This window comes from Coenobita brevimanus, chromosome 77, assembly GCF_032717465.1.
Source record: "Coenobita brevimanus isolate Jiangsu-jjx chromosome 77, ASM3271746v2, whole genome shotgun sequence".
NCBI lineage: Eukaryota > Metazoa > Arthropoda > Malacostraca > Decapoda > Coenobitidae > Coenobita > Coenobita brevimanus.
The window spans coordinates 7,742,471-7,761,077 of record NC_137030.1 but is presented as its reverse complement, the minus strand read 5'-3'; the positions used below and the strand labels follow the sequence as shown (position 1 = coordinate 7,761,077).

The window sequence follows — 18,607 nt, the reverse complement described above, 5'->3', positions numbered from 1 at the left end:
TCATTCAAGTCCTCGGAATCCTGGCTCTATCTGATACTCCACAAACTTCCACCACATTCTGTAGCTTCACTTGAACGTATCCGATAGAGTCAATCCGAATGCTGTCACATTAAAATGGGGTGCAAAATCCCTGATCATGAACTTCTTCTCACAACATTCATCCAGCCAGCTCAATCTCGTCAGTTCCCTAGCCTCACTGACATCAATACCTCTCTTCCTCATGCACTCATCCACCATATCTCTCCACCTTCTCCCTGGCCTATCTCGCCTCCTCCCTCCTTCAAATTTGCTCAGCTATACCTTTTTCACCACTGTTGTTATCAATTCTCTCCACATGACCATACCATCTCAGTTCACTCTCTTTGATTCTGGTGTCCACAGACTTCCTTACTCTGCATCTTTCATGAATTACATAATTTCGTATCCTATCCACTCTTTATACTCCACATACATTCCTCAGCAGTCCCATCTCCACTACTCTCACTCTTGACTTTTCATTTTCATGCCACACAATAGTCTCACATCCAAATGTTAAAGTTGGCACTAACACTCCTTCATGTAAGCCTCATGCAGCTGCAACACTCAAGCCTCTGTTTCCTATCATGGCCTTCATAGCACCAGCTACTTCTTCCTTGTGTCACTCTACTTTCCATTTCTTTTGCACATTTTCCTCTCTTTTCTATCACTGTACCCATGTATTTGAACTCTCACCAATTCCAGTCTCTCTTCATTCACTGTAACATCACACTGGGAGTCACCTTCTCTCTCGATTACCATCACTACTCTTTTCTACATTAACTCTCAAGGCACAAAGCTCACAGACATCAGCAAAACTCTGCACTCATCTACCAAGCTCTTGTCTGGTATTTGCATGTAGCACTGCATCATCAGCATACAACAAATTTGAGATATTCCATCCATCACTATTCATTACCAATGCCATCCCTCTCTCCATTACTCGTGTTTTTACTTCTCTCATCACCCCATCCATATATATACTGAACAACCACGGGGACATCACACAACCTTGTTGCACACCCACACTGATCATGAACCATTCACTTAGATGCCCATTTACCCTTACACATGCCTCACTACCATCATAAAAACTCTTGACAACACATAGCAGCATACCATCTGCACCATACATGCACAAAACCTTCCACAATCCTTCGCTGTCTACTTTTTCGTATGTTTTTTCCTGATCCATAAATGCCATAATCACCTTATAGTCTTTCTCACAAGCCTTGTCCACTATCCGTCCCACTGCAAATATTTGATCCACACATCCTCTGCCACTCCTAAAGCCACCTTGTTCATCATTAACTAGGACTTCTGATATCTCTCTTCCTTTCTCTATAATAATTCTTCGAGAGACAGAGAGAGAGAGAGAGAATTACTGATTTGTGTTGCCATATTTCATGTATTTTTATGGGGTGACCTTTGGCCCCATAAAATAATGTGAAACATCAACATTTCAACTGACAGAGGTGTCAGTGGCTATCTGCTCAAGAAGCAAGTGTGCCACATTTGAAGTGAATTAGTGAAAAGATAAAGGAATGGCAACCAATCTCACAAGTGTTTGGTAAAAAGAAAGAAGAAAAGAGAAACTGACCAAATAAAAATGTCTCCACCATATAATGGACACCATGATAAAAGCAGGATGAGGTGATGGAAATAAGTGTTGATAAATGACATTGTGATCAACGAATTAGGCCAATGGCATGGTGAGGTTAACATGAGGTATAGTAAAGTATACAGTTGGTTTGTTTAAACTGCCAGAACTGGGCCACTCCAACAATCTGAATACTAAGTCATGGATGCATGAAATCTGATAAGACTTTCTTACGTAGGAGTCTCCTTGGTAAGTCGTTAAACGACCCTCCAATCCTGACAACTTTCGGCCATCAACTCAACTAAAAGAGGCCAGAGATCTTCATCAGGTTCAAAAGTAATGCACTGCAGTATAGATTATGTCTGTGGGAAACAGCTACAACGACCCTGACTATAATGTACTAACTGGGGAAAGTCAGGTCCGTTAAAGCTGATAATTTGTTGATAGTTGCTTGAAAACGAGAGTAAAATAGCACAACAGAGTACTAAAAATGTAAACTATACCCATTTTACACTAACCTGGCCCATAATTTCATCCTTTTGCAGCTTATCTCACTTCCTTGTCATAGCAGTACTTCATGACTAGTACAGTATTACTATAGTCTGTTATTACAACTCAACAATCAAGATGGGGAGAGGGCAATTTCAGGCCAGACTGGAGTACGACAGGTACTAAACACGTGTTTCAACCTACAGTGTCCCATTTAACAGACATTGTTCATTACAGCCAACAATGGTTCAATGGGTTTTTTGGCATCTGTTAAATACAATATCTGCTGTATCGGGGTTTACTAAAGTGATGGTTTATTGTATGGCACTGACCTGTTTGCCAATGTGAGGTCACATTCCAGGCCAGTCAAGTCTTGCCGGTACTTCACAATAGGGACCTTTGCATTCAGGATCTTCATCACCTGGTACCGGAAATGAAAACACAGTAGTTATAGTTGCAACCCCTGGCTCATCTGGACATGAATGGTGACTGCAGGCTGAAGCTGCTTTCTTCCTGCAGTCCACCATCTTCCCTTCAAGGGACAGTGAGGGAGTTGAGGGACATTTCTGTAAATGGGCAGTGGAGTCAACTAATTACACTGGTGTCAGAATGTAAAAGGTGTCCCTCACCGGCACCAAAACAGTAATATAAAATGGTATACACACCTTAACATCCAGGGTTCAGATGCAGGAATAAATTTCATTACCTTGTTGGAGGGGCGCAAGTCAAGAGTGAGAGCAGTGGAAACGAGTTATCTGAGAGGAGCATGCGGAGTCACATGGAGAGACAGACTAACAAATGAGAATGTGAAAGAGCGTTGTGGTGTGGATGTGATACAAAGCATTAGGAGAAACACGCTGAGATCGTTTGGCCACGTGGAGAGGATGGAGAGTGAGAGACTGATGAGGTGAGAATATGTGAGTGAGGTGGAGGGGGGGGGAGGGGGAGGTCAAAGTTGAGATGGAGGGATGGAGTGGAGAGGTATATGTGAGAGGGGTATGTGAGCTGAGAGCAGAGCAGTGAAATGGCGGGGGACAGGGCGACATGGAGGCAATTTGTTTGTGGTCAACCCTTATGGGATTAAGGCATCTGGCAAGAGATAGACAGATCTGTTTCTGTAAAAAGTACAAGGATGGCAAAGCGTAGAACCTTCCCATATTTCCTGTTATGTCTACAGTACAACTAATCTTAGTTACAGAAAGAAAATCACTGTAGGTTATCCTATCTTCTGCAGGAAAGACATGGAAAGGTGAGATAAAACTCTTCCTGCGTCTTTAGTTCTTCCAGCAAAACTAAATTTAAGTTATGACAGGGAATGGATGATAAGTGCAATATGTCTTCAAAACCCTCCTAAGCCTTACATTACTCTTTGTAAGGTGTATGAGCCTCAGGCTAAACTACTGTTGTTTAAAGTATTTAAAGAGAGATGGGAACTGACAGAAAGCATTGGCGGTCTGTCTGTCTATCTATTGCCAGATGCCTTAATCCCAATAGGGGTGGCCACAAACAATTGGCTCCATGTCACCCTGTCCTCTGCCATCAGGAGGTACAGCTTCAATGTAAGCAGTCCAGATTATATGCTAGTTTTATATATACACTCAAACCTCGATTTAAGGGACCTCCATTTAAGAGATTTCGGATTTAAGGGACTCCATATTCTACCTGACAAAAGGACAAGATCATTAAAAAATGATACGTAATGTCTAGGTTATTCACATTAATACAGTAATCCCTGTACTTTCCAGACGCCCACTTTCCGGACATCCCCACTTACTGGACATTGTGGGCCTGGACCATCAGAACCGAAAAATGGCCGAAAAAAGAAAAAAATCCCCCAAAATTCCAAATTTTTTCCCACCCATAATTTGAAATTGCCGCTTGGCGCCAAACAGCTGCTTACACCATGGCCCCTTCACCCCTTCCTTCCTCCCCCCTCCCCCCTTCCCTGTCAGGGTTGCCATTTGGTATTTTTCATTACCAAATGTGGGCCAATTTGGTAATGAAAAATTCGTTTGGTAATGAATCAGAATAATGCATTACCAAATGGATTTTTCACATGTATGAGGATACACAGGATGGAGATGGTGGATTGTTTGCTCTCTCTGATTAATCTGCTACCCTACATAGCGTGAAAATAATCAACATGCTGTTAATTATAAGGAGAGTGATTACATGTATTTCCACTTGTATATATAATTAGTGAAGAATAAATGCTAGCTTTACGAATTTGGTAATGAAAAGTTAAATTTGGTAATGAAAGTTGAGGAGATTGGTAATGTGGCCGTTGCGATCTGGCAACTCTGTTTCTCCGACATCAACAGTTACTCCCTAACTTCGATTGTGGATAGCCACAATTGCTCGTTTTTTGTGAATAAACAGTGAATATACTGCAATACCTCGCCTCTAGACCACATGGGAATTTACAGTGTTGTGCAGTGTTAAGAAATTTGAACTTAGAGTGCAAAGGATCAACTGTGGAGTGCAAATTGGCAGTTTAAACAGATGGTTAGAACTGCAGTGGTGCAGTTAAGAACAATGTGCAGTGTTAAACAATTATAACTCACAGTGCAAAGAATTAAGTGCAGCACAACACTAGATTACTGTACGTGCTTCAAGAGCATTTTCACCACTGCCAAACCCTTAGAAAGGCAGCCACAAACGTGATGTAAGTACCCTGGCTGAGGTACAGTCACTTCTAATTCCTCATTCTTCGGTTCCTTTTCATTTATTTCATGCTTTATGTCCATTATTGGTGTGAATAGGGTCTTCAGTAGGTTTAAATAGGTGCTATGCATGTCTGGTAGAGAGTTATTTAGGTGGCTTTCAAAGTTAGGCTGGGTTAGGGTCCATAAGTACCAGTCCAGGAGGCTGGTGCCCAATATCCGGACAGGACCACTTTCTGGACATGCCTTTGACTCTATTACGTCGGATAGTGGAGGGATTACTGTATGGTTCTTTATAGTGTACCCATAAAATAATATTCATAATCATATAAATAAGTGAAACAAGCATTGCATTACATAATAAGATTGTCTTTATATGTGGTAAAACAATGGACATTTTCAAGTAAGGGACAAGTTGATTCCCCATTTAGTCCCCTAAATCGAGGTTTGAGTGTATACATAATTTTATATATATATATATATATATATATATATATATATATATATATATATATACTGTATATATATATATATATATATATATATATATATATATATATACTGTATGTATATATATATATATATATATATATATATATATACAGTGGAGTCTCTTTTATCCGAAATTCTTTTAACTGTAATATGCCATTAACCATAAGTTTTACTAAAACATTCTCATTTCAGTTAACCGCAAAAATCTGAAATCTATCCAAAAATTCAAACCCAGCGGACTTGTTTCGCGCCACTAGCATTAGTTTATGGTTGCTCCACTAGTCACTAGAGCGAGCGAGTTGCCTACTCCCTCACCTGCATCCACCACCTCAGAAGATCTGAATGATGTGGGAGATGATGTGGAAATGATTGAATATCTATCTATCTATCTATTGCCAGACGCCTCACTCCCGTTTGGGGTGGCCACAAACAAATCGCCTCCAAGTCGCCCTGTCCCCCGCCATTTCACTGCCCTGCTCCCAACTCACACACCCCTCTCTCATATACCTCTCCACCCCATCCCTCCATCTCATCCTCGGCCTCCCCCTCCCTCTTCCCCCCTCCACCTCACTCACATACACTCTCTTCGTCAGTCTTTCACCCTCCATCCTCTCCACATGGCCAAACCACCTCAGTGTGTTCCTCATAACGCTTCCTATCACATCCACATCCACACCACACCGCTCCTTTATATCCTCATTCATCAGCCTGTCTCTCCACGTGACTCCACAGGCTCCTCTTAAATAACTCATTTCCACTGCTCTCACTCTTGACTTGTGTCCTTCCAACAATGTCCAAGCTTCACTTCCGTACGTTAGAGTTGGTAGCACAATACTGTCATGTAGTAACTTTTTCACTTCCATGCTCACTTCCCTGTTTCTTATCACTGCTTTCAAAGAACCAGCAACCTTTCTTCCCTGCTGTACCCTTTCAAGCATTTCACCCTCCAAACCTCCATCCTTACTCATCACACTACCCAAGTACTTAAACGTACTCACATTTTCCAATTCCTCACCATCCAACCTCGCTGTACATTCACTAACTTCACCTCTCTCAAAGACCATCACTTTACTCTTCCCTACATTCACCTTTGATTCCATTTCTTACACACTCTCTCAAACTCATCCACCAAGCCTTGCAGCTCCCCTTTGTCTTCACTCAACAACACAGTATCATCTGCAAACAACAGTACAGGGAGTTTCCAAACACTATCCTCTCTCACCAGGGCCACTCCAACATCCACTACCCTACCTTGTACCTCTTTTATTACCCCATCCATGTACAGATTGAATAACCATGGTGACATGACACATCCCTGTTTCAAACCAACTTTCAAAGAGAAAAATTCACTTAGTTCACCATCCACACGCACTGCAGCCTTCGCACCATCGTATATACTCTTCACAGCATTCAACAACTTCCCATCTACTCCAAATATTCTTAACACTTTCCACAATCCTTGTCTATCCACCCTGTCATATGCTTTCTCCAAATCCATGAAAGCCGCATACAACTTCTTTCCCTTCTCTAGAAACTTTTCCACTAAAGATCTAAGAATGAATATCTGATCTACACAACCTCTTCCCTTCCTAAAGCCTCCCTGTTCTTCTCCAACTAATTTCTCTGTTCTTTCTCTAACTCTGTCTATAAGTATCCTACCATACACTTTTCCTATTATACTAAGAAGACAAATGCCCCTATGATTACCACACACTTCTTTTTCCCCTTTTCCTTTGTACAAGGGAATAATTATACCTGACTTCCAATCCTCCGGGACTCTACCTTCCTCCCGGGCCAATCTGCACATCTTCCACATCCATTCTACTACTATCTCTCCCCCATGCTTCAGCATTTCACCACACACTCCATCAATTCCTGGGGCTTTCCCTGATTTAACTTTCTTCATTGCTTCCACAACTTCTATCCTACTGATTTCTTCCTGTCTTCTCACCTCCCTCCTTCTCCCAGCCATTCCCCAGCCACTTATACTCACATTACTTCCATCCTCTACGTTCAACAATTCCTTAAAGTGTTCTCTCCATCTGTTCACTTTTTCTCCCTTCTCCACTAGTAATCTACCATTTTTATCTTTCACTCCCATGCTAACTTCACTTCCACCCTGTCTTACTCTTTTCACTTCTTTCCAGAACATTTTCTTACAGTCCCTCCATTTTACACTCAAATTCCTTCCAAATTCCTCATCCACTCTCTTCTTACTCTCTTACTAATCTTTTCACCTCTCTCTTTCTTTCCACATATAACTCTCTCTTCCGCCTCTCAACTTCTTCCATGCCCCTATTTCTCATCCATCCATTGTATGCTTTTTTCTTTTGTGCCACAGCCTGTTTCACCTCTTCAGTCCACCACGCTGTTCCTTGCACCCCCCTCCGTCTTCTCTTCCTTCCACACACCACATCACATGCTGCACATATTTCTTCTGTAAATATCTTACACACACCTTCCACGTCTCCCATCTGCTCCAATTCATATTTGCCCAATCGTTCCTCCACTTCTCTCTTATACTCTGCCTTTTTCTCATCCTCTTGTAACCTTTCCACTCTCCTTGCAACTACTCCTTCCTCTCGTCTTTCCCTACTTCTATTCCTCCATCTCACTTGCATTCTAATTCTGGCCACCACCAAGTAGTGGTCAGAAAGTCCACTCCCCCAACCTCTATACACTCTTGCATCCTTTACACATCTTCGCATCCTTTCATCCAGACACACATAATCAATCATTGCCTTCCTTTCATTCAGTTCACCACCCACCCTTCTCACCACTCGCCATGTATACCTGTGGATCATTTTATGCCTGAAGAGGGTATTGGCTATCACCAACCCCCTCCCAGCACAAATGTCCACTAACGCACTCCCATTCTCATCTATCTCAGCAGGCACACCCCACTCACCAACAGAAAATATGAAATAACAATTTGATTTAAGACTTTATTTGTTTGAATTGCTTACAGTGAATTACGTAATTGTTTTGGTGAAGGTTTATTTAAGTTTATTTGAGTGAAGATTTATTTAAGTTGACAGTTTCTATTACAGTTACAAAAGTGCAGTTACATACATAGTTACTACAGTGTACTAATGTTTTGGTGATGGTTGAGTGGCTTTTGGGGTGCTGGTTGTGGTGGTGGGTTAGACGTCACATGAGTACAATACTGTTCCCTTGTATCCTACATATTATTACAGTACAGTCAAGTCGCCTAAGGCGTGGGTAATTGGTTCTGGAACAATCTCGCGCCATAGAAAACCGTGCCATGGAAATAACTAAACTTCTGGGAAAAATGGACTTTGGTTCTGGATGTTTGCCCAAAGTCCCCTTTCTCACCCCACTTTTCCCCATTTGCCCTCACTTTACACAGGCACACAATCAAGCAATCAGGCAATGCATATATTACACGTAACAACAGGCATAAAAAACGGGAGGGTGATCAGCCTTGTGTCTACTTGGGCATATTACAGTTGTCTGTAAAACCGGTATGAACTGGTTAGTAACGAATCACCTATCTCTGAGCTAAGATGAAGTATAATGCCTCCTATCATCATCATCATGTACAGTACTCGTCAAAAGTATTCAGCATTGTCCGCCGGGCGCGCAATACTTATGGCCCAAAAAGAATCACCCATTTTTGGGGGTAAGAATTGAGCCACAAGTTTGAGCTCCGAGCATGACGTCACGGTAGCCTCAGGCCTTCCGACGCGCTGGTTGGTTCCCGCCTCAGTCGCCCACGGGCTGCCTGAGAGAGAGGAACTCCGCCGAGTGTCCCTCTCAAATTGCGCCATTTTTTACCGAGTGTCCCACAGTGTTTTGGCCTTCAAAACTTTGTTATGGCACCTACCCGTGAACTATTGAGTGAAATCATATCCCAGATCATTGCTCTAAAGGAGGCAGGCCACCAGACAAAGGAAATTAGTGAATTGGTTGGTGTGGCACGATCGACAGTGCGGCGTTGGTGTGCGCGGTTTCGGGAGGAAAACAGTGGTGAAGTTCCCACAAAGAAACCGAGGTCTGGTAGGCCTAGGAAAACTTCCTCAAGGTCTGTTAATGTTTTAAAACGTGCAGTGGAGTTTAATCCTCGTGTGAGTGCAAGGAAAATTAAGGAGAGCAACCCGGAAGTGTTTGGTGAGGTGTCTGTGAGAACAGTGTCTCGTAGGGTCCATGAACTTGGTTACACAAGTCACAGGCCTGTGAAAAAGCCTCTTCTCTCTAGCAGCCAGCGACTTTGTAGGCTTGCCTTTGCTAACAAATACCTTAATTGGGGTGAGAAGCAATGGTTGTCAGTGTTGTGGTCTGATGAGGCAACGTTTAGTGTCACCTGTAACAGAGAAGCACGCAAAGGTAGTGACCCACTTGACCCACGGTATGTAGAAAGCACAGTTAAACATCCTGATTCACTCATGGTATGGGGTTGTTTCTCAGGGAAGGGTTTGGGGAAGCTTGTTGTACTTCCCAAGAACCTCAGAGTGAATCAGGATGTTTACCTGGGGCTTCTGTGTGATCATTTACCAGACTCCTTCGAGCTAACAGGTGCATGAGTGTTTCAGCAGGACGGCGCACCTGCTCACAAGGCCAAATCGGTCACCAATTGGCTTCGTGACTGCGAGGTATCATTCATGACAGACTGGCCAGGAAATAGCCCAGACCTCAACCCGACTGAAAACCTCTGGTACCTCGTAAAGAAGAGTCTCCAAGGGAAGGACATGAGCTCTCTGCCTAAGCTGGAAGCCGCCATTCGTGACTCCTGGGACAAAATACCCCTCCAGCACCTCAGGAGCCTCGCCCTTTCACTTCCAAGATGTCTCAGGTCCGTGAAGAAATGTAAAGGCTACCCTACGAAGCACTAATGGTAAATATAATGCATTATTTATATGTTTTTTCAATGTTGAAAGGTTTGTTTCTCAGGAGGGACGCAGGACGCTCCATACTTCTGATGAGCACTGTATATAAGAATGATTATTAACCCCTCCGTGGCCGCCAGCATCAAATGACGTTTAGCTGATAAATGGCCGCCGGCGTCATTTGAGCACGGCCTATAAAAAACTGCAAAAATTTTTGGGAAATGAACGAATGTTCTGAACGTCTTCACACTGACCTACACTACACTCCCATACACCTCATCAAACAGTTCAGAGACTGCTGCTGTGATAAGTGGATTTTCGATTTTTTTGCTCCTGGCCATGCCTAAACAAGCACAACTACACCCATTATCTCGACCCAGGCAGAACATATCGTCTTTGTCCTCTCTTGCAAAACACACACAACCACCAATTTATGATTATGAAGTAATACAGGCACATACAAAAGAGACATGTTAATAAGTGAAAAGTACATTTTTGTCTTGGTATCTTTACCAACTTTACCTATTTGCTCAGGTTTGCTGTAATGGTTTGGATTAGAAGCACTGCAACTTGTAGAAAAATGTGAAAACCTTCGGGAAGTGAACGAAAATCTGGGACATGATATTGACCTTGACTTCACCCTCTCACGTATCATCTGTCAGTTCACCACCTGCTGTCATGACGAGTGGATGTACAATTTTTTCACTCGTGGCCATGCCTAAAAATACATAGTTACACCCATTATCTCGACCCAGACAGAAAATACAATCTTTTTCCTCCCTTGCAAAACACACACAACCACCCTGTTTACAAGACAGCAATATATGTTGTGAAGTTAAGAAGGTAAGATGAGCAAGATGAACGTAAAATGATAGAGAAAGATGAACATGTTATTACGGAAAAAATATGTTTTCCCCCATCTGTAAACGTATTTATTTCTGCTTTGTATCTGTATTCATAATAATTAGACTTATTCTTAAGTCTGAAACTGCATTACAATTCTATTTTTAGCCATGCTTGTGGTGTGGGAGCTCTATGTTGCGACTCAACTTCTGTATTGCTAATCGGATCTGACCCTCCACTTTATTCTCCCGTGACAGAGTCTAGCCTTGGAAGACGTGCAATTTTCTCATTTAGGACCAAAAATTCAACTCTATCGCTCCTTTTTCCATGCATGAGCAAAACGATAACGTAAAAAATAATTTGAAACTACCATAAACATATTTTATATCAAAAAGGTGAAAAAGTATTCATAACATTTTTTTCCCAGCCATTCCTAACAGATTATGTACTAAAATCATTCGATATCATCATATTTCATATATGCGCAACATTTCAGCACCATTCGCATTGTTTTGGGAGGTAAAAAAAAAAAAATAACAACACCTGCCCAGTTGCGTTGTGGCAGAGCCCCTGGGCGGTGGACATCGGTTGCCGATATTTCTGCAACTTCCGCGCTTCATTGCAAGCCACAAAATGCGTCTAGGAAGCTGGGATTTGCACTGTTAGGTGCATCTGAACTTTCTCTTCAATATGGCAAGAAAAAAAAATCAATAATCGAAACTTCAAAAAAAGGGCCCCAGCGTCGGCCTAGCGTGCACTGAAAATTCCGGGCCTTCTTCCACGGAGGGGTTAATGTGTTAAATGTGAGTTTTGTTGACACGAGCATAAAAACTTCATCAAATAAACTTCTTCAGTCAGTGCTGGACCAGGTAGCCTCTGCCATCTTTAATGTTTTGGTCAGTCAGCTGATCAGCTGGAGTCAAGAATTCTGAAAGACTGAATGAGCGAATGGATATGTGGTACTTTTACTAGTCACTTTTTTTTTTTTTTTTTTTTTTTTTTTTTTTTTTAAATGGTTCTTATACTATTGTGTGTTCCTCTTCCTGTTTCTGCATCCTGTCCACCTGATGATGATGATGATGATGATGATGACTAATGAAAAGGAGGATGAGGAAGACTGATGACAACAATGAGATGATGATGAAGATGATTTTTCCTGCATCTATTGTTTATGTAGGTTTGTGCCAAAAATCAGTTTTATCAGTTCAATGATTTCTGAGATACACTGATTCAGGTCCTTCAGTTCTGAGTGAGGTGGGTGGAAAGGTAATAGGCAGTGGGGCATAGTAGAAGAAGTATGATACATGCTGCAGAAGTGGGTAGAAAGGTAGTAGGCAGTGGGGTATAGTAGAAGAAGTATGATATATCCTGCAGAAGTGAGTTGTACAAATTGACTGTAGTTATTTATCTTGTTTTGTTTATAAAGGCTCCAACATAAATGCATGTGCTAACCTTGGTCACCTAATGGTGGGTCTCCACATTGTTCAGTCTCTGGCAGCCCCCCTATTCAGTCCCTAATCCCTAAGGTCACATTCTGTGACCACGTCCCATGTCTTTTTTGGTCTGTCTCTTGCAATCCTACCCTTGACTTTCACACATCACACTTCTCACCATCCATACCCGACTGTCATTTTCCATCCTCTCGACGTGCCCAGACCATCTCAATCTACCTCTCCTCATCACAACACCAATACATTTGAGTCCCATCCTTCCTCTCAGCTCTTCAATAGCAATCCTAGCCGCCCCCCCTGCCAGGCCTTGCATTCCATGATGAACACATCTATCTAATCACTGTCATTTCTGTACGTTTGGGTCTACAAATATCCTCTTCCTTTACTCCCTCAGATCTCACTATCATGCAGTGTCATACTCCAAACACATGCTGCATACAAGGATCCCTTAGCATGGAGGGAGAGCCCACTCAATGTTAGGAGAGGCAACAACTTCCTGAACTTCCTCTAACCCACTCCTTACCCTAGCCATAGAGCTAGCTCCAGCCCCACCTGTAGCACATAACATATCCCCCAAACAACAAAACTCTTCCACATACTCAGAAGACTCTCCAGCAAAATCAATCCTTCCACACCTGACAATCTCTACATGTTTTCCCCAACACACCACACAAGGAACCAGCATTATTTTTTAGCCTACTAATTTATTATTTAAATCTGTAAATTTATTTATATCTTGTTTACAATACATCAGAAGAGAAATGGATTGGATGAGCAGAAACTGGGTGGGATGAGATGGGATGGTCAGGGGGCATGACTAAGGAAATACACCTTATGAAAATGAATGCTGCAATCTAAGTCTGTAGGTGGTGAGAAGGTATATGCAAAAGATGTTTCTTAGAAGATTAATGTGGGGAGACAGAAAGGGTGGGGTGGGGGGAAAAAAAAAGTAGGCAAGACTGGGTGGGATGGTAGTGGATGGTGGAACAAGGTGGGGGCGGTTGACCCTATGAAGATGGTCAGTGTGGGATGGCCAGTATAACTGTGGTGATGATTTAAATCAGAACTTTCAGCAAGAATATATATACAGCAAACTCGCTGTGAACGCGTGGGTTTCGTTCCAACCGTGGCGAGTTCAGCGTGAAACCACGTAAGTTTTAACTACTCCTTATTTTGCTCCCTAGACCCCCTAAATGTGGTGTTTTGCCATTGGTAATCAATATGAAGCACTGTAAGTGGTTAGAAAGTTTATTTAAAGTTATAACTTACAAATACAGTACTGGACAGCAAAACTTCAACATACAAATACGTAAACACAAGGCAATATTCCAATGCCAATTGGTTTCAGGACAATTCGCCATCAAGTCAATTTGCCATCACAACAATAACAAGACAATTCACCGTCATTAATGAAAACAGCTATGGGTGACGCTAGAATATAATTCAAAGACGACTACAGCTAGGAAGAAACAAGTTAATTATTGACTAAAGGTGCAGCTAATAAATAATATCCAAAGCCTACGCTATTAAACACAGACTTGGATGGATGCCCTGAAATATAGTTATTAAAATATTGCTTAATTAATAATACTTATAGAATGATGGGGAATCGTCCAGGGTGCAAATTGTCCTGACGGGGAATCGTCCATGTTTTGACGGGGAATTGTCTGATGGCGAACTGACTTGACGGAAAATTGTCTCGGAACCCACTGATCACGGGTAATCATATCAATCAGGTCAACTGGTTACAAGGCTTTATTTAATGCTTTAACTTTATTTAAGTGCTTTAACTTACAAGTACATACCAGAACAGTAAATATTTAACTTAAAAATACAGTACTGTAGAAAATCAGTGCAGCAAATCTTTAACAAACAAATAAAAAAGGCAATATTCTGACGCCTATCAGGTAAACTGGTTATAAGACTTTATTTCTTGCTTGAACGTTATTTAATAGTACAGTAAGACCTCACTATAACGGACTAATTGGGGCCCAAACCATTCTGAAAAATGCAAAATTCCGATAAAAGCGACATCCGGACTTCCCCCTGCAAATCCGGACTTTTTCCGATATATCAGACATTAGTCCGGATCGTATGAATGATTTTTAAACTGTTTTGACTACCACTGTGGTGCTGCACTATGTTATAACTCCATTACATGAATCACATGGTATAATATATATATAATACAGTAATACTGTACTGTACACTGATAAACATGTCTTTTATTTACCTTATTGTGGTGAATATTGCTGAAGTGGGCAGGCAGTCCGGACTGCTTCTGGCTTTATCAGACTTTTTCCGATATATACGAATTTCGTCCGGTAGCTCCTCGAGTCCGATAAAAGCAAATTCCGGTCTACTGAAGTCCATTATATCAAGGTTTTACTGTACTTTATCCATCTATAGCCTGACGCCCTAATCCCACAAAAGGTGGCTGCAGGCAAAATGCCTCCAAGTTGCTCTGTCACCCACCATTTAACTACCCTCCCCCCAACTCACCCCCCCCTCCCTCATATACCTCTCAACTCCATCCCTACACCTCATCCTAGGTCTACCCCTCCCTCTCCCTCCCTCCACCTCACCCACATACACCCTCTTAGTCAGTCTTTCATTCTCCATTCTCTCCACATGTCCAAACTATCTCAGTGTATTTCTCCTAATCTTCTCAACCACATCCACATCCACTCCACAACGTTCCTTCACTTCTTCATTCGTCAACCTGTCCCTCCATGTCACTCCACATGCTCCTCTCAAGTAACTCATTTCCACTGCTCTCACTCTTGACTTGTTCCCCTCTTGCAAGGTCCACGCCTCGCTTCCATACGTCAGGGTAGGAATCACAATACTATCATGCAGTGACTTCTTAACTTTCATACTCACCTCCCTATTTCTCATCACTGCTTTCAGTGAACCAACAACCTTCCTTCCTTGCTGTACCCTTTCACGCACTTCATCCTCCAAAGTTCCATCCTTACTCACCACACTACCCAAGTACTTGAATACACTCACACTCTCCATATCCTCACCATCCAACCTCACTGTACATTCTGTGACTTCATTCCTCTCAAACACCATAACTTTACTTTTGTTTACATTAACTTTCAGCTTCCTCCTCCTACACACTGTCCCAAATTCATTCACCAAACCTTGCAGCTCCCATTCATCCTCACTCAACAATACTGTATCATCAGCAAACAGCAACACCAGAAGCTTCCAAATCTCACCCTCATTCATTAGAGCCACCCCCACATCCACTGCCCTACCTTGCACCTCCTTTACATCCCCATCCATGTATATATTAAACAGCCACGGAGACATCACACAACCCTGTTTCAGTCCCACACTAAGATCAAAGAACTCACTCAGCTCACCATCCACTTGCACCGTAGCCCTAGCTCCTTCGTACATACTCTTCACAGCATTCAACAATTTCCCCTCCACCCCATATATTCTTAATATCTTCCACATACCTTGCCTATCTATTCTGTACTTTAACTTGCACATAAACTTACCAGAAGAGTAATGTAAATATTTAACTTACAAATACAGTACTGTGGAAAAGCAGTACAGCGAATCACATGATCAAAACAAAAATGTGTGCAGCGCTGATGTTCAAGGATTTGGTCTTTCAAAGGCCTCTCTTGCATAAATTTATAGTTTTCGTAACGGTTCTTTAATCTTACGTTGTCTTATACGCATCCCAGCAATAACAGGGTATAACTGCGAGCGCATTCGGTGAGAACGTGTTCGGGGCGAGCTTACTGTGTATAATCTTAAGGGCCCAATGCGCCGTGTAAAAAAAAAAAAAAAAAAAAAAAAAAAAAAGATGCCCAGAGAGGTGATTTCTGGCGTTTTTTGTTTATGGTGCGTTCAGCCCTTAAGACGTGCAACCCCTGTCACACATCTTAAGGAACCATCACGCCATCAGCAAAAAAAACGCCAGAAATCATATCCCAAACAGACGATATCTGGCTTTTTTTCAAATGGTCTGTTGGGCCTTTAAGACGCGTGACCCCTATATATATATATATATATATATATATATATATATATATATACAGTAATCACTCTAATATCCGGACGCCAAATATCCGAACATCCCCACTATCCGGACATAAGAATGTTTCATACTGTACTTTTTTCCATACTATACTTACCTCGTTTCACTCTTTAATGTCCTTTATTGGTGTAAATAGGGTGTTAGGAGCTATGCATGTGCAGTAGGAAGGTGTTTTTCTGAGTTAGGCTAGGTTAGGGTCCATAAGTACCAGTCCAGGAGCCAGTCACCAGAATGTTTATTATTGTATGAACCTACTTCTAAACCCTCATTTTATGTTTCTTTTGCATTTACTTCAATCATTTATGTGCCTTATTGGTGTGATTTGGGTCTTAAATAGGTGCTATGCATGTCCAGAGGGAGTTGTATAGATGTTTCTCTGAGTTAGGGTCCATAAGTACAAGTCCATAAGCTGGGGCCCAATATCCGGACAGAACCAATATCCGGACCTACCTACAGTATGGCTCTATTACATCGGATATTGGAGTGATTACTGTATATATATATATATATATATATATATATATATAAACAGTAAGACCTCACTATAAAGGACTAATTAGGGCCCAAGCCATTCCAAAAAACGCAAAATTCCTATAAAAGCGACATCAGGACTTCCCTCTGCTAACCTGGACTTTTTCTGAAATATCAGACATTAGTCTGGATCGCACAAACGGTTTTTAAACATTTTTGACTACCATTGCAGTACTGTACTGTGTTTTAACTTCACTAAATTAATCAAATGGTATAATATATATATAATAATACTGTAGGTGGGGGCGTTCGCCATCCACTCACTCGATGTAGTGCTGCTCTTGGGTGTCTGGCCTTTCCTCTCCACCCTTCTTTCCTTCCATTCTCTTCTTTCTTTCCTTGTCCTTCTGCCTATGGGTGACTTTACACTCCCTCTTCTGTCTTTCTTTCCTTCATTCTTTCCACTTCCTTCAGCCTGTGGGTGACTCTACACTGAGTGACAAACCAAATGGTTTCCTGTGCACCAGGAAACCATTCACTACGCTGGGTGGTAACCATATAACCAAATTTTGGCACCTGGTGGTTTAGTGGGTAATTATTGCGCTCCAGTCGGATTGAGCCGGTGGAGGTTTATATCCAAGGGGTGGTTGGGGTTGATTGCTCAAGTAATGCCACTCAGGGATGAGTGAGGCTGGTCACTCTCATCTTAAATGTCGGGACCAACTGCCTAGCCCCGGGCTCCTACGCTCCAAATGGGGCAATGTAGGATTGGATGATGGATGGATGGATGAATAATACTGTACTGTACACTGATAAACATTGCTTTTATTTACCTTATTGTGGTGAACATACCTGAAATAGTCAGGCAGTCCAGACTGCTTCTGGCTATATCGGACTTTTGCCAATATATAGGAATTTAGTCCAGTAGCTTTTAGAGTCAGAAAAAGCGAATTCTGGCCTATTGAAGTCTGTTATATCAAGGTTTTACTGTGTGTGTGTGTGTGTGTGTGTGTGTGTGTATATATATATACAGTATATATCCATCCATCGATCATCCAATCCTACGTTGCCCCATGAGGAGCGTAGGAGCCCGGGGCTAGGCAGTTGGTCCTGACATTTAAGATGAGAGTGACCAACCTCACTCATCCCTGAGTGGCATTACATGAGCAATAAACCCCAACCGTCCCTTGGATATAAACCCTCACCGGCTCAATCCAATTGGAGCACAATAATTACCCACTAAATCACCAGGTGCCAAAATTTGGTTATATGGTTACCACCAAGCGTAGTAAATGGTTTTCTGGAGTACAGGAAACCATTTGGCTTGTCACTCAGTGTAGAGTCATCCATAGGCAGAAGGAAGAGGAAAGAATGGAGGAATGAAAGACAGAAGAGGGAGTGTAAAGTCACCTGTAGGCAGAAGGATGAGGAAAGAATGAAGGAAAGAAAGACAGATGAAGATGGAAGGAAAGAAGGATGGAGGAGAGGACAGGGCAGACACCCGAGAGCAGCATTACATTGAGTGAGTGGATGGTGAGCGCCCCCACCTACCACAATATATACAGTAATCCCTCTACTATCTGATGTAATAGAGCCAAAGGCATGCCCGGAAAGTGGTTCCGTCCGGATAGTGGGCCCCAGTCTCCTGGACTTGTACTTATGGACCCTAACCC

The 18,607-nt window shown here is 42.1% G+C and overlaps 1 protein-coding gene across 2 annotated transcripts in view; it reads right to left on the bottom strand.

The window, feature by feature from the left end:
* LOC145408357 (poly(A) RNA polymerase, mitochondrial-like) overlaps nt 1-18,607 on the bottom strand; it is a 72,757-nt gene that overhangs the window by 37,401 nt on the left and 16,749 nt on the right. For both annotated transcript variants that reach the window (XM_080279082.1, XM_080279083.1), the window contains exon 5: nt 2,437-2,525. In XM_080279082.1, the coding sequence (XP_080135208.1) occupies nt 2,437-2,525 (89 nt within the window). The remainder of the gene's footprint in view (nt 1-2,436; nt 2,526-18,607) is intronic.